Source organism: Callorhinus ursinus, unplaced genomic scaffold (genome assembly GCF_003265705.2).
Source record: "Callorhinus ursinus isolate GAN/ISIS: 27379988/994484 unplaced genomic scaffold, GSC_fseal_2.0 scaffold51, whole genome shotgun sequence".
Taxonomy (NCBI): domain Eukaryota; kingdom Metazoa; phylum Chordata; class Mammalia; order Carnivora; family Otariidae; genus Callorhinus; species Callorhinus ursinus.
In genome coordinates this window covers 5592044-5606384 of record NW_027397113.1, presented here as the reverse complement: position 1 = coordinate 5606384, position 14341 = coordinate 5592044, and the positions used below count along the sequence as shown (strand labels likewise).

At 59.3% G+C, this 14341-nt stretch overlaps 1 protein-coding gene across 3 annotated transcripts; it reads left to right on the top strand.

The window, feature by feature from the left end:
* The first annotated feature begins 2188 nt into the window (after positions 1-2188).
* On the top strand, positions 2189-14231 carry SCYL1 (SCY1 like pseudokinase 1). 3 transcript variants are annotated; one of them, XM_025878817.2, is made up of 18 exons: positions 2189-2371; positions 2721-2861; positions 3056-3178; positions 3258-3484; positions 3897-3987; positions 4064-4219; positions 6744-6902; positions 7772-7879; positions 8642-8755; positions 10752-10907; positions 11439-11627; positions 11749-11824; positions 12110-12274; positions 12520-12662; positions 13324-13392; positions 13484-13696; positions 13785-13839; positions 13966-14231. In XM_025878817.2, exons 1-18 carry the CDS (start codon positions 2261-2263, stop codon positions 14088-14090), a joined length of 2421 nt encoding a protein of 806 aa, XP_025734602.1. In that variant the 5' UTR covers positions 2189-2260; the 3' UTR covers positions 14091-14231. The 3 variants fall into 3 exon arrangements, with proteins under 3 accessions (XP_025734602.1, XP_025734601.1, XP_025734603.1); XM_025878816.2 differs by having other exon boundaries at positions 13321-13392; XM_025878818.2 differs by lacking the exons at positions 13484-13696; positions 13785-13839; positions 13966-14231 and having other exon boundaries at positions 13141-13332.
* The last annotated feature ends 110 nt before the right edge of the window (positions 14232-14341 follow it).

Here is a 14341-nt window from a genome sequence, read left to right as displayed (position 1 = left end):
GGCCCCTGGTGCCCCACAGAACGCATGCGTGCCGGCCACACCACGTCTCCAGGTCATGGTGGGGCTTGCGGGGCTGCTTGGATTTGTCCCGGCTGGAGAGGCAGGCAGCCAGCAGCACTGGGCCCAGGCTGCCTCTTCCTCTGTGTGAGCATTCAGAGCTTTGGGTTCCTCATTTGTAAGATGGGAAGAACACCAGTCCTCCCTCTTAGGGCAGCGATGGGGAAATGGTATTATCCCCATTTTGCAGTTGATGACATGGAGGCTCACGATGTGAGGGCAAGGTGGGCACAAGGAGAGAACTGGGGAAAGGGACGCTGTCGCCTTCCTAAGACGGTAGCCTCTCTGTGTTCAGTTCCACTGTAGAAGCAGGGTTAGTTAACAGAGAATCTGTAGGGAAGGCTCCCTTTCCTGGTTCTTCATTTGTAGCTCTGCTTTCCGGTGTGGCCTGCCCAGCCTGTGCTGGACTTGGCCCCTACCTCCCTGCTGTCCCTCTGTGCACTGGGGACTCCCAGATCTTCCTCCCCCTCAGCCCAGTGGCCTTTCCTTTCTGCACCTGTTTCCTCCCCAGGCAAGGCCCCCGTGCACTGCACAGACCAAACACTCAGTAGGTGCTAAGAGAACGTACCACTAACTAAATGCCACCACATGAACCCTATGTTCTCAAACCGTCCCCTTCCACCATGACTCCAAAGTGTCATCTCCATCATTTCACACTCACAAGCACACAGCTCAGGCTCTGGCTTACCTCCCTGGTGGGATAAAATTCTAGGCTATGTGTTCTGGCATTCAAGACCTCTACTTGCTCCCCGCACCCCCACTGCGACCGTAAGCTTCCCGCCCCACAATATTGCAAATTCCATATTTGCAGTGTTGTCACTGTCTTCATACAGATGCTCACAGGAAAATCTCTAGTGGTTACTTCTATTCTGCTCTGAGCAGCCAACACCCTGTGCAACCCTCCCTCCGTGTGACCGTCCCTCACAGGTACTTGGACAAGGAAAGGGACACAATGAGTCTGTGCTGAAGGGCTCTTCTCTGTCAGGTGAGGTGCAGGGTACTGTTTGTTCCAATTTACAGATGAGGGAAGCAAGGCTTCCAGAGGATAAGGTAAGTTCCCACAGCCAGTGAGAGGGCATGAGCAGGAAGTTGAACCCAGCTCTGCTGACATTGGCATCCCCACTCTCGAGTGTGCTCCCAAAAGCCTCCCAACTAACATTTCATAATCAGTTCTAGGATCTCACCCACACTCCATAGTGTGTGGCTGCACGACCGTCCCCAACCCTGGGTCCCCTGAGACCCGACCTGAAGGGGGGGTCATTGCCAGCCCAGTATCTCCTGGACACTGGGCTCTGTCCAGCTAAGAGGCTAGGTCCCCTCTAGTGTGACTGGCACTTGGGCTGCTGACACCACTTTGCCACAGAAAACCCCTACCTGCACAGGAAATGGGGAGCCTGGAAAAGATGCCGGCCTTGTAGACCAGACAGCCAGCTCTGTGGGCCCAGGTGAGCAAGGGCCCCTCCTGGCCCTCCGGCCTCTTCTGGATGTTCTGGGCTATTCCTCCTTCCTCCTCCACTCTTCTCTTTTCCTGGAGTTACTGCTTCTTCCCTCCCTGCCACAGGGTTCCGGGACGCCCCCTGGACTTTTGCTTTACTCTCTGCCCCTCCCCCACCTGGCTTCTCAGGGGCTCTGTCTCCTTGAGCTTCTTCCCTGGTCACTCAGTCATTCCATCAACACTGATGCCTCACGGGATCCTGGAGCCGCCCACTGGCTGATGGGAGAGAACATCTGGCTTGGGGACAATCGTCCTCCCTAAGCCTCTGTCTACCCCACTTCTTACTTCACCCCTTCACTTCTGTCTATGACTGCCTCTTCCGTCTCCCTGGCTCTCTTCCTCCAAGCCTCAGTTTCTCCATCCCCTGTCCCTTCTCAAGTTCTCATCCCCATAATAACGCTGGGAGGTGGACTCTACTATCACCCACATTTTAGATATAAGGATACAGAGGCTCAGAGAGTTTGGGTGACCTGCTAGGGCCATACACCCGGTAACTTGTGGCGCCCGGCCAGTAAATCCTGGGCCGCGCGGCCTCGAGTCGGTCTTCGCGCCGCCGGCTCCGCCCACCGATCTCGCCCGATGCCCCGCCCCCTCGTCTACTCCGCCCACCGGACCAGGCCCCGCCCTCGCCCCGCCCCTCCCGGCTCGGAGGCCCGAGGACCCGGAGCAGAGGCGCTCTAGCCTGCGGCGGCGGCGGCGGCGTAAACGATGTGGTTCTTTGCCCGGGACCCGGTCCGGGACTTCCCGTTCGAGCTCAGCCCGGACCCCCCCGAGGGCGGCCCGCCCGGGCCCTGGGTCCTGCACCGCGGCCGCAAGAAGGTGAGCGCGGCCCGGCTCCGCAGGCCGCGGCCGACCTCGGCTTCGCCTAGTCAGCGCCGCCGGCCCCGCCGCGTCGCGCCCCGCCTGACGTGGCTGCGGAGCCTCCCGGGCAACGGGCCGGGGGAGGGGGCCGGGCAGGGCCGACGTGGCGGGCGGAAGGACCGAGGGACGACAGGCGGACGGAACCGGGATCACGTGGGCCCGGCTCAGTGTCCGAGGGCTGACCTGGGGAGAGACCGGCGGTGGCCCTTTCCTCCCCGCACTTACCAGCTCTGCGGACCATCTCGGAGCTGGAGTGGTCGCCTGGGGCCCGGCCCACATCCCTCAGGTCCCTCTGCCCTCCCCCCAGGCCACAGGCAGCCCGGTGTCCATCTTCGTGTATGATGTGAAGCCCGGTGCCGACGAGCAGACCCAGGTGGCCAAAGCTGCCTTCAAGCGCCTCAAAACTCTCCGGCACCCCAACATTCTGGCCTACATCGATGGGCTGGAGGTACCTGCTGCCCGGGCTGCCCCATCTCTGCCCCTCGCTTTCTCCCAGTCTCCCAGTCGTGTCTTCTGTTTCCTGCCCCTCAGCTCCCACCCCTTCTGCCTCAGCACCCCCAGATTGGATTCTCCCGCCACCAGCTGTCTGTCTCCCTGTGCCTCTCATCGCCCCTTCCTCTCCCGCCATGTCCCCTTCTTCAGACAGACAGATGCCTCCATGTAGTGACAGAGGCAGTGACCCCACTGAAAATGTACCTCAAGGAGCGAGCCGAGGCCGGTGGCCTGAAGGAGCTGGAGCTTTCCTGGGGGCTACACCAGATTGTGGTGAGATGGGGGGCAGTGGTGATGAGCACAGGGTGGGGGACTTGAGTTGCTGGAGTGTGACGGCTCCTTCTGCCCCCAGAAAGCCCTCAGCTTCCTGGTCAATGACTGCAGCCTCATCCACAACAATGTCTGCATGGCCGCTGTGTTCGTGGACCGCGCTGGCGAGTGGAAGCTGGGCGGCCTGGACTACATGTATTCGTCTCAGGGCAATGGCGGGGGGCCCCCCCGGAAGGGGGTCCCTGAACTTGAGCAGTATGACCCCCCGGAGTTGGCTGATGGCAGTGGCAGAGCAGTCAGGGAGAAATGGTGGGTGACTGGGGGCGGCATGCCCCAGCCTGCCCTATTCTGGAAGCTTCTGCGGCCTCGGGACCCCTCAGCTAGCTGGCACTCCCCCTGTCCCCTGCTGCCCAGCTGGGGAGGGAACCAGGGTCCTCCGGGAGGTAGGGCAGGAAAAACACAGGCTTTGAGTGTGTTTTGGTGGTTCTGAATCTGAAAGATATGTGACCTGGGGTGGATGTTCTTGCTTCCCTGAGCCTCACTTTCTTTATCTGTCCAATGGGACTAATGAACCCTGCGTCTCAGGGCTGATGGGAGGATCAGCTGAGGGACATAGCTCAGTGTCTGCCATGCAGTTAGTGTCTGGTGACCAAGGCAGGTTGGAAGCCTATGCTGGCGGGTGGCAAGACCTCCAGCAGCTCTGGTCACTGCCCTGCTTCAGGTCAGCTGACATGTGGCGCTTGGGCTGCCTCATCTGGGAAGTCTTCAATGGGCCCCTACCTCGGGCAGCTGCCCTGCGCAACCCTGGGAAGGTGAGTGTCTGACCCAATCCCAGCTCCTCTCTGCCAACCAACCAGCCCTGCCCTGACGCTCACCCTTTTCCCATAGATCCCCAAATCGCTGGTGCCCCATTACTGCGAGCTAGTGGGAGCCAACCCCAAGGTGCGTCCCAATCCAGCCCGCTTCCTCCAGAACTGCCGGGCGCCCGGTGGCTTCATGAACAACCGCTTTGTGGAGACCAACCTCTTTTTGGAAGAGATTCAGGTGAGCCCCCCAGCCCACCCTGGGCTTTGGTTCTGTGTTCTTCACCCTGGCCCTCCCTCCCCACTTTGTGGGCTCCCTCATAATTAGACCCTGGGAAACAAGCACGGAGTGTGGAGCCAGGCTCTCTGGGCCTGAACCCTGGCTCCAACTCTTACTGTGTGACTTGTCTGACACTCGTTACTAATACTAGTACCTACTTCAAAGGAGCTTGGTGAGGAGTGAGTTTGAAGTGCACAGTATAGCATCTGGCACGTAGTAGGTACTTAGTGACTGCTCCTGGCACCTCACTGATTGCACCGTACATGCTGGCCCTGACCGTGATGTCTGCCGTGCTCAGTGTCGCAATGTGCTGTGGGCAACAGGGTGGGGATGGAGAGTCAGACCTAGGCTCCTGCCCTCGAAGGATCGAGCAGGGAGTAAATGGACCAGGTACCCACCCTCGGGGACTCTCGCTGGCAGAGAGGGACAGAAAATACATAAAAGAAAATTTGTACTCCCCAGGGCAGCAATAAGCACCAGGAAGGAAAATAGTGGGTCAAGGGTGCTCAGGGAAGGGCTCTCTCAGAGCTGACATTTGAGCTGAAGAGTGGGAAGGTGGGAGCCATGGGGATGGTAATTGGGGAAGAATGTTCCAGGAAGGGGGAAGAACAAATGGAAAGATGTGAGGAAGGGATCCTTGGCTCAGTCTCCTTCAACTTCGGCTTCCATATCTGTATGATGGGGATAACAGTCTCTGCTGACCTATAGGTTGTTGTAGGGAATGAAGGAGGAAGGCTCAGCCCTGGATACCTGCTCTGACCTGGTTGTTGGGGGGGGGCACACAGAAAGGTGACTGAGAATCTGGAGGAGTGACAGACACTGGCACAGACTTTGATGGAGCAGGGTCTGTGGACTCTTCAGAGCACGGGGAACCTGAGCTGCATCTCGAGGCAGAAGTGCTGGAAATGCTGAACCCCGTGCCTCCTGGGCAGTGTGGGGGCAGCAGGAGCTTTGTTACATGGAGTTCTCCTCACATGGCTGACTCTGCCAGGCTGCCTTGCTTAAAATGTGTTCCAGAGGAGATGGGCTGTCTCCCAAGGAGAATGTGGGAGGGCAGCGCCTAGGGGCCCCTCTTCCCATCATTGGGCAGACCAGTGGAGAGAGCCCAGCTAGGCAACCTGGGGTGTGGTTGGGTCTTCCTCTGGGCCTCAGCGCCCCATGAGGCCTGCTGTCAGAGCACGAAGCCCGCCTCCCATGCTCGACTGAGCTGCTCAGGCGCCAACCAGGTCCTCCTCATCCCCAGCCAGAGGTCAGCTCTTCTGGGCCAGGCAGCAGCTTGGGGAACGAGGGTACAGTAGTGAGCACAGGAACTTTGGAAGCATACAGGACTAGGTCATAATCCCTGCCCAGTGACTCCTGGCTGGTGACCTTGAGCCTCAGCCTCCTTGCCTGGGCATGAGGGGATGAGCACCTCTCTGCAGCACCGTGGAGGTACCAGAGCACTGAGTCACACTTTCCCCTGACTGCTTTTTAGCTGTGTGATTTTGGACTGATTCCTTGCCCTCTCTGTGCTTCAGCATCCTCGGTGGAGTAAATGAGGATTATGTTGGCACCTATGTCGTAAAGTTGTGGGGGGATTATTTAACCTGCATAAAGGTTTTATTTTTTATTTATTTATTTTTAAAAATACTTTATTTATTTATTTGACAGAGAGAGACACGGCGAGAGAGGGAACACAAGCAGGGGGAGTGGGAGAGGGAGAAGCAGGCTTCCCGCGGAGCAGGGAGCCCGATGTGGGGCTCGATCCCGGGGACCCTGGGATCATGCCCTGAGCCGAAGGCAGACGCTTAATGACTGAGCCACCCAGGCGCCCCGGCATAAAGGTTTTAGTATAGAACTCTGGCTGGCCTGCAGTCTGTCCTCAGGAAATGTGAGCTCTGAGGGTGACAGCCTCCAAGGGAGGTTGTGGGGATCATTGAGCTGACAGCCTGGCCTGTCTGGGGTCGGCCGACCTGATCCCTGCCTTGCCCACAGCTTGCCACGAACGCCAACCCAGCCAGGGCCCGGGGGATGGACTAAGCACCCTCTCTCTCTGAGCCTCAGTTTGCTCATCTGTGTGCCGGGGTTAATGGTCCACACACCTTGGGTGATTGTGGGGAGTAGAGGCAAGGCTGACAAAGGACCTGGTGCCCCAAGCGGCTGCTTTCCCAGCCTCAGGTCAGCGCCGTCACGGGAATGACGATCACTGACGGACGCGGCGCCCACCGTGGGTCAGGCACTGAGCCGGCAGCTTTCCTGGGCACAGCAGCTCTGTGAGGTGGTATAGTTATTACCCCGTTTCACGGATGGAGGCCCTTGCCCAAGGCCACATGGCTACTGAAAGGGGGAGTTGGGATTTGAACCCAGCCCCGTTGGGCTCCCGAGCCCATGAGCTTCAGTTCTCTTTCAGGCGGTGGGGTGGGGGTGAGCCCCGCTCCTTGGCCGTAGCTGAGGAATGGCGTGACTAGGCTGGTTTCCTACCTGTATCCTCTCCTCGTTCCCTCAGATCAAAGAGCCGGCCGAGAAGCAAAAGTTCTTCCAAGAGCTGAGCAAGAGCCTAGACTCTTTCCCAGAGGATTTCTGCCGGCACAAGGTGCTGCCCCAGCTGCTGACCGCCTTTGAGTTTGGCAGTGCAGGAGCTGTCATCCTCACCCCCCTCTTCAAGGTGGGTGGGGAATGTGGGACCCAGACACTGGCTGGGTGGGCCTGACTGGCAAGAGAGAAGGCTCTGGGGGAGGGACGGCCTGGTTAGGCAGACCCACACGCACGCACATGTGCACGCACGCACGAGCTTGCTGCTGATACCCCGTTGGTTCAGCTCTCCAGGGCCACCTGATCAGCTGTCAGGGAGGCTGTGGGGACTTCCTGTCTTTGGGGAGAGGAAACCCTGTGCCTCTAAAGTTCTTTTTCCAACGACCCCTTACTTCAGAGCCCATAGACCTTCTTCCGTTTCCCCAAGACAGCAACCTTGGTCCGACTTGTGCACCCCGGTTTCCAAGGCCCAGGAGATCACCTGCTCACCATCCCACTTTTCATCCCCTCTCCTGACCACTCGGCACTCTACTCTTTGGAATTCTAGGGCCTGGATCCTCTCCACCTTCCTAGACCCCAGCCCACCCTTACTTGGGCACCTACCATTCCCCACTCTGTCCACCCTGGGAGAACACTTTTCCCTGAACGGGGAAGACAGCAAGCAAATCCTGTATGGCTGGGAATCTCCAGAAATTGTAGAATTATAGTTAGAATTCTGTGTGCATGTCTGTCCACGTAATGTATTGGTGCCTGATTATACGGAGGGGTATAGACCTTTCATCATCCTAAGAGGCTGCCTTGACCCAGATAGGTTAAGGGCAGGGCTGCCTGAGATGGAGTATGGGCAGAGGGGCTGCTGGAGAAGTGCCTGACTCCCTCCACCATCGCCCCATCCCCACCCTGGGAAATCAGCAGGGAGCCCAAGGAAAGTAAATGAGCCCAGTAAAGTCACCCCACTTCTGTGGAGGTAGCTGAGCCCCCTCTTCCTGCTCTTTCCTGAAGGTGGGCAAGTTTCTCAATGCTGAGGAATATCAGCAGAAGATCATCCCTGTTGTGGTCAAGATGTTCTCATCCACTGACCGGGCCATGCGCATCCGCCTCCTACAGCAGGTAGGGGCTATGGTTAGACCCTGTCCCCCTCTACCCCACCCAGACCCCACCTTGGCTGGTGGGGAGACCCCTGCCTCACCTCCAGCCCCAGGCAGGTGGCCGGAGCCCCTGCCCTGGCACCCCGGAATTTTTCCCCAAACACACACAGGTGAGGGACTGGTAAGGCTAGGCTCTTAGGAAATCGAGACCATCACAGGGCTCATTGGTAGCTTTGGGAAGGCACAGCCTGCCCAAACTGCAGGCCTTCCCCCTGCAACCCAATCTCTTGGCTTGGTCACTTGAGTTATTTAGAGTGGGGCTAGTGTCTCTCCTGCCAACACCAGGGCAGTTGGGAGCATCAGACATGATCTATGGGGTTGAGGGCGGGGGCCTCTTATGAGCCAGGAAGTCCTAGAGGCTCCCAGGTATCATTCCCTCTCCAGCTGCCAAACATGCGAGCCCTCCCCATGCCACTTTCTGGGTGGGGATGATAGCCCCTTTTACAGAAGAGGCAGTAGAGGCTCTAAGAAGGGGCATGGTGCAGGACCAGAGGCCAGACCCTCCAGCTCCCAGTCCTCAGTTCTTCCCAGCACCCTCCTGGCCTCTCCTCATCACTCCACAATGTCCTAAGACTAGAGAAAGGCCAGATGCGAGGTGGAGGGCTCAGGAGACTCACCTGGCTGGCCAGTGCCTGTGTAGGGGGAATAACCAAGCCACAAAATGGGCCGGTGGCCGTGGTCAGGCAAGGAGGGGCTGACTGTTCTCACACCTACTGGGCCACAGATGGAACAGTTTATCCAGTACCTGGATGAGCCAACAGTCAACACGCAGATCTTTCCTCACGTTGTACACGGCTTCCTGGACACCAACCCTGCCATCCGAGAGCAGACAGTCAAGGTAGGTGTGCCCTGGTTTTCCAAGGCTTGGTGGGGGGGTTCACACGAGGACACAGAGGCCTCAGTTTGGGTCTGTGTGTCTGAGCAGGTTAAGGGAGGGGCAGGCACCATCCTGCATGTAGGTCCAGGCTCCCGGTGCAGCTCAGCAGCTGGTGGGGAGCAGGATGGGCATGGTCTGTATCCTCCGCACAGCAGACACTGGCTGAGGGTCTCTCAGTGCCCAGCCCTGTGGCCCGTGCCGGGATGCAGGGTGTCTCATGGAGCTGCTTTTTGAGGTGACGGGGAGTGGGCTTGCCAGACAGGAAACAGAATTAGAAAAGATATGTTAGGGGGTTGCCTGTGTGGCTCAGTAGGTTGACTGTCTGACTCCTGATCTTGGCTCAGGTCATGATCTCAGAGTCCTGAGATTGAGCCCCGCGTGGGGCTCTGCGCTCAGCGTGGAGTCTGCTTCTCCCTCTCCCTCCACTCCTCCCTCTGCTCCTTCCCCTGCTCACATGCACACGCGACCGCTCTCTTTATAAAATAAATAAAAAAATCTTAAAAAAAAAAGAAAAGATATGTTAGAAAGTCGCAGAGTCACAGAGTCACAGAGTGGGGGTGCCTGGGTGGCTCAGTCGTTAAGCGTCTGCCTTCCCCTCATGTCATGTTCTCAGCGTGCTGGGATTGAGCCCCGCATTGGGCTCCCTGCTCAGCGGGAAGCCTGCTTCTCCCTCTCCCACTCCCCGCTGCTTGTGTTCCCTCTGGCTGTCTCTCTCTTTCTGTCAAATAAATAAAATCTTTTCTTAAAAAAAGAAAGCTCTTCCCTTAAAAAAAAAAAAAGTCACAGAGCGTGAAGAGAAGGGTTTGCAGTTTTAAAAAGAGCAATCAGGGAAGACTTTGCTAAGGAGGTGTCATTTAAGGAAGGGAGGCAAGGGATCGGGTTACGGGGAGATGGGGAGGAAATGTGTTCCCTGCAGAAGGAATATTTGCGGAGATCTTGAGGCCAGCACGTACCTGGAGTGGAGAAGTAGCCGCAAGAAGTTTAACGTGGCTGAAGGGACATGGTGCAGGGACGTGGAGTCTGAGAGGTCATGGGGGCTCAGATCTGAATGGTAGGAGCAGGTAGACAGAAGGGGCCAGGTTCCAAAGGTGGGCCAGAGGGTATGTGCTGATGGGTGGCTGTGGAGCCAAGTATGGCTCTGAGGTTTCTGGCCTGGGCAACTGGAAAGTTAAGTTGCCATTTACCGAGAAGACTGGGAGCAGCAGTTTTGCGGGAAGTGGTCGGTCTGCTCTTGGCCACGTCTGTTAGGCAGCTGCTGGTGTCTATTCGGCCACTGGTTATACGTGTGTGTGGTTTAAGGAAGAAGCCTGGGCCGGAGGTGCTCACCTGGGCACCGTCGGCTAATAAGGGCATTCCAAGCCACAAAGGGGGTGAGGTGTACAAGAGAAGGGGCCCAGGGAGCAGCTCTGAGCGTCGGAACGGTAGGATCTTGGCCACAGGAGACTGAGAAGGAGCAGCCATCGAGGTCAGAGGGGAACCAGGAGAGGGCGGGGTCCTGGGGGGCCAGAGATGGAAGTCTCGAGGAGGAAGGGGAACTTGGGGCTGTCACAGCTGCTGAGGGATCAAATTTGGTTTGGATGGAGAATTGGCCAATGGATTTAGCAACACGGAGGTCCCTGGTGACCTCCACCCGAGCCCGTTGGTAGAGTGTGGTGGGGGTGTTTCTGTGGAAGTCTGAGTCAGGTGCATGCGAGAGAGAGCAGAAGGAGAAAGGCGGGAGACAGGAGTGGGAACAAACTTGGGGGGTTTTGGGGTCAAGGGGACAGAGAAGTGTCCCCTTCCTCAGCGTTCTGGGTGTGGGCCAGGATCAGGTTGGGAGGTCGGCCTGAGAGAGCCTTGGTGGGTCCGGTCAGAGCCCAGTGTTACTGTTGGCCTCCACACCCTCCCAGGAGGCCACTCCTCCATGTGGCCCTTTGCCGGCTGTGGCCCCCAGTTTCCACCCTCCCCCACCCCGCAGTCCATGCTGCTCCTGGCCCCGAAGCTGAACGAGGCCAACCTCAACGTGGAGCTGATGAAGCACTTCGCGCGGCTGCAGGCCAAGGATGATCAGGGCCCCATTCGCTGCAACACTACGGTCTGCCTGGGCAAGATCGGCTCCTACCTCAGTGCCAGTGTGAGTGCCCGGCCCACTGCTGGGGCCTCTGTCACTGCCTCCGGACCGCAGCGTCCTCCAGGGCCAACCTCCTTGTGCAGTCATCCTCCGATGGTGGTGGATCTGGGAACCGAACCCAGGCTTGCTTGGCCCTGGGGCCCGAGTGTGTTCCCTTGGCCAGGGTCTGTAAATGCAGATGCCTGCAGTGCCCAGATGGTTAGAAGGGAGGGAGGGAGGAAAGGTGTCAGTGGCACGGGTGGGGAGGGAGGGAGGGAGGGAGGAAGGAAAGGTGTCAGCGGCACGGGTGGGGAGGGAGGCACAGACCCCAGTCTCCGCTGTCCTGAGGCAGCAGGAACCCACTGCTCTGGGAGGAGAAGCCAAGATCGAGTTTTAAGTAAAAAGTCTCCTCATTTGTTAGTGATTAGCTCACATTTTTCCGACTTGGGGGTGGGGGGGGCCCATGGATGGCTGTGCTCTGGGAAGCAGGTCTGGCAGTTCTGGGTCCCAGGACTGACCCTGCACTCAGGAGCCCTCTCCCCTGCCCCTCCCCAGACCAGGCACAGGGTCCTCATCTCCGCCTTCAGCCGGGCCACTAAGGACCCATTTGCACCTTCCCGAGTGGCGGGTGTCCTGGGCTTTGCTGCCACCCACAACCTCTACTCGATGAACGACTGTGCCCACAAGATCCTGCCTGTGCTCTGTGGCCTCACCGTGGATCCTGAGAAATCTGTGCGAGACCAGGTGAAGCACAGCTGGGCCCGGGCTCTGGAGCTGGGGCTCTGGGGGGTAGCTGGGCCCTGGCTGGCCCGGTGGGCTCATGGGAACCTTGGAGGCCCCAGCTCTGCCCCTTACTACCCCACAGGCCTTCAAGGCCATTCGAAGCTTCCTGTCCAAACTGGAGTCTGTGTCAGAGGACCCCACCCAGCTGGCTGAAGTGGGTGAGTGGCTCACACTCATGTTCCCTCTTCCTCCCACCACATCGTTGACGGTCACCTGTCACGGCCCCCCTCCCACCTCCCTGGAGTACCTGAAAGCTAGAAGAACCACAGGGAGCAGACCTGACACCATTGCTCCTCACCTCTCCCGTCTCGCCGACCCGGGAGCAGGGGCCTGGAGAAGGGGGGCCACTACAAGTTGCTCTGTGTTAGTTCCTGCCTTCCTGTCGCCTTCCCCATGAGAGCCTGGGGTGACCGTCCCTGTCGCTGTCTTCTGTCACTGCCCAGAGAAGGATGTCCATGCAGCCTCCAGCCCTGGGATGGGAGGAGGTGCAGCCAGCTGGGCAGGCTGGGCTGTGACAGGGGTCTCCTCGCTCACCTCCAAGCTGATCCGTGCACACCCAGCAGCCGCGCCGGCTGAGACCAACGTCCCCCAGAGACCCACGGCTGAGGGTGAGTGTCCCAGAGTGGCTGTGTTGGTGTCTGAGAGGGCTCGGGGGTGCTGGCACCCAGGAGCTGTCCCTGTCTGGCTTCCCCTGGGGTGGCGGTGGGGACGTGGAGGGGGCGGCAGGGCAGGGTCTAGTCCCCTCCCGGGCTTTTCCTCTCTACACCTTCCCCTCTCCCCCAGCGGCCTCTCCCTGTTTGGAGACCTTCCTGGGTCCCAGTGTACGGGAGCTCAGTAAGCCTCTGCTCCTCAGGACCCCCTACTCCGGCCCCCACCCCTGTCCCTGCCACACCCGCAAGCCCAGGCCACTGGGAGACGCAGGAGGAGGGCACTGACACAGCGGAGGACGGCGGTGCTGCCGACAGATGGGACGACGAAGACTGGGGCAGCCTGGAGGTGAGTGGGGCGCAGGGGGTCTCTGTAGGCAACGCCAGCTCAAAGGTCAGAGGCTGCCTTCAAGGAGCTCCGGTGGCCTTGGCTGGGGTCACGTCTGTCCGCATCTGCACAGCACCCCTGGTGAGCAGGTGTCATGGAGTGGCCCTTGCGGGTAAGAGCTGCCTGCTGACACCCACTAAACTCCGAGGGCTCCTGGGGAGCAGGGCTGGAGATGGAAGTCCAGGTGGGCACTTTGGGGGACAGCCCATTGGTCTTCCTCATTCTCTTCTGCTCCCCGTTCCTCCCTCACAAGCTCCAGTGGTCAGCAAGGAGAGGCCATTTCCAGGCCTACCGGGCGGGGCGGGGGCTGAGGATGGAGTGGGGCTACCCTGAAGGGAATGGGGGCAGACCTCTGGGCCCAGTATCTCTATCTGCTGACAGCAGTCTCTGGCCTGGGGCTGTGGGGAGGGGTGTGGACCAGCTAGATCTCATTCCCCAGCCTCAGAGGAGTGATGGCACGTCCACTCCAGAGATGGGAAACAAGGCTTGAGGAGCAAAAGAGATGGAACGCAAAAGAAGAAAGGGTGGAGCCTGTGGCTGGGAAGGGGCGGGCAGGCTTCCTTGCCCTTTGGGTGGGGGCTGGAGTATCTGTGGCCGCCCTGTCCTTCCCACACTGCAGCAGGAGGCCGAATCTGTGTTGGCCCAGCAGGAAGACTGGAGTCCTGGGGGCCAGGCTAGTCGTGCTGGGCAGGTAAGCAGGGTGGGACACGGGTGTTTCTGTGGGGGGTGGGGCCAGCTCCCCACCCTTACTCCATCTGGCACTACCTCCCCACCTTCTGCAGACCAGCAACCTGGCCGCCAAATCCCCTGAGTCAGACTGGAGCAGCTGGGAAGCTGAGGGCTCATGGGAGCAGGGCTGGCAGGAGCCAAGTCCCCCAGAGCCACCCCTTGAGGGCACACGGCTGGCCAGCGAGTATAACTGGGGTGGCCCGGAGCCTGGTGACAAAGGTGATCCCTTTGCTGCCCTGTCTGCACGACGGGAAGCTGGCGCCCAGGTACGTGGCACCCGTCGGGGCGAGGGTACAGCCTGGGGTGGACCTCAGCTGGGAGTCCATCCCGACTCCAGCCATACTTGCCTTTCAGCTGAGACCTGATTCATGGGGTGATGACAACTGGGAGGGTCTGGAGACGGAGAGCCGTAAGTGCTTCCCCTCGGAGGGCTGACCGGCTAGGGCTGTTGACCTTGGGGCAGGTGCGGGCTGGGCAGCCGAGCCCCCTGTGCTTCTGAAGCCCTCAGCCCACCTCCTCCTCCTCTTGCTCCCAGGACAAGGGAAGGCCGAGCTGGCCCGGAAGAAGCGCGAGGAGCGTCGGCGGGAGATGGAGGCCAAACGCGCCGAGAAGAAGGCGGCCAAGGGCCCCATGAAGCTGGGAACCCGCAAGCTGGACTGAACTGCCGGTGTGGGTGTTCGGAGCCGCGGAGAGCGGGCCCCGCGGATGTATTTATTGTACAAACCATGCCAGCCCGGCCAGTTCCGGCCAGGCACGTCTCAACGTGTACATAATCAGAGCCACAATAAATTCTATTTCACACCCCTGTGCTGGGCTCAGTGCAGCCCCTCCCAGGAGGCTTGGGTCTGGCGCTGCCCTGTGGAGTCCACGCCCGCCACAGACATGAACATCAATTTGCTTCGAAAGCCAAG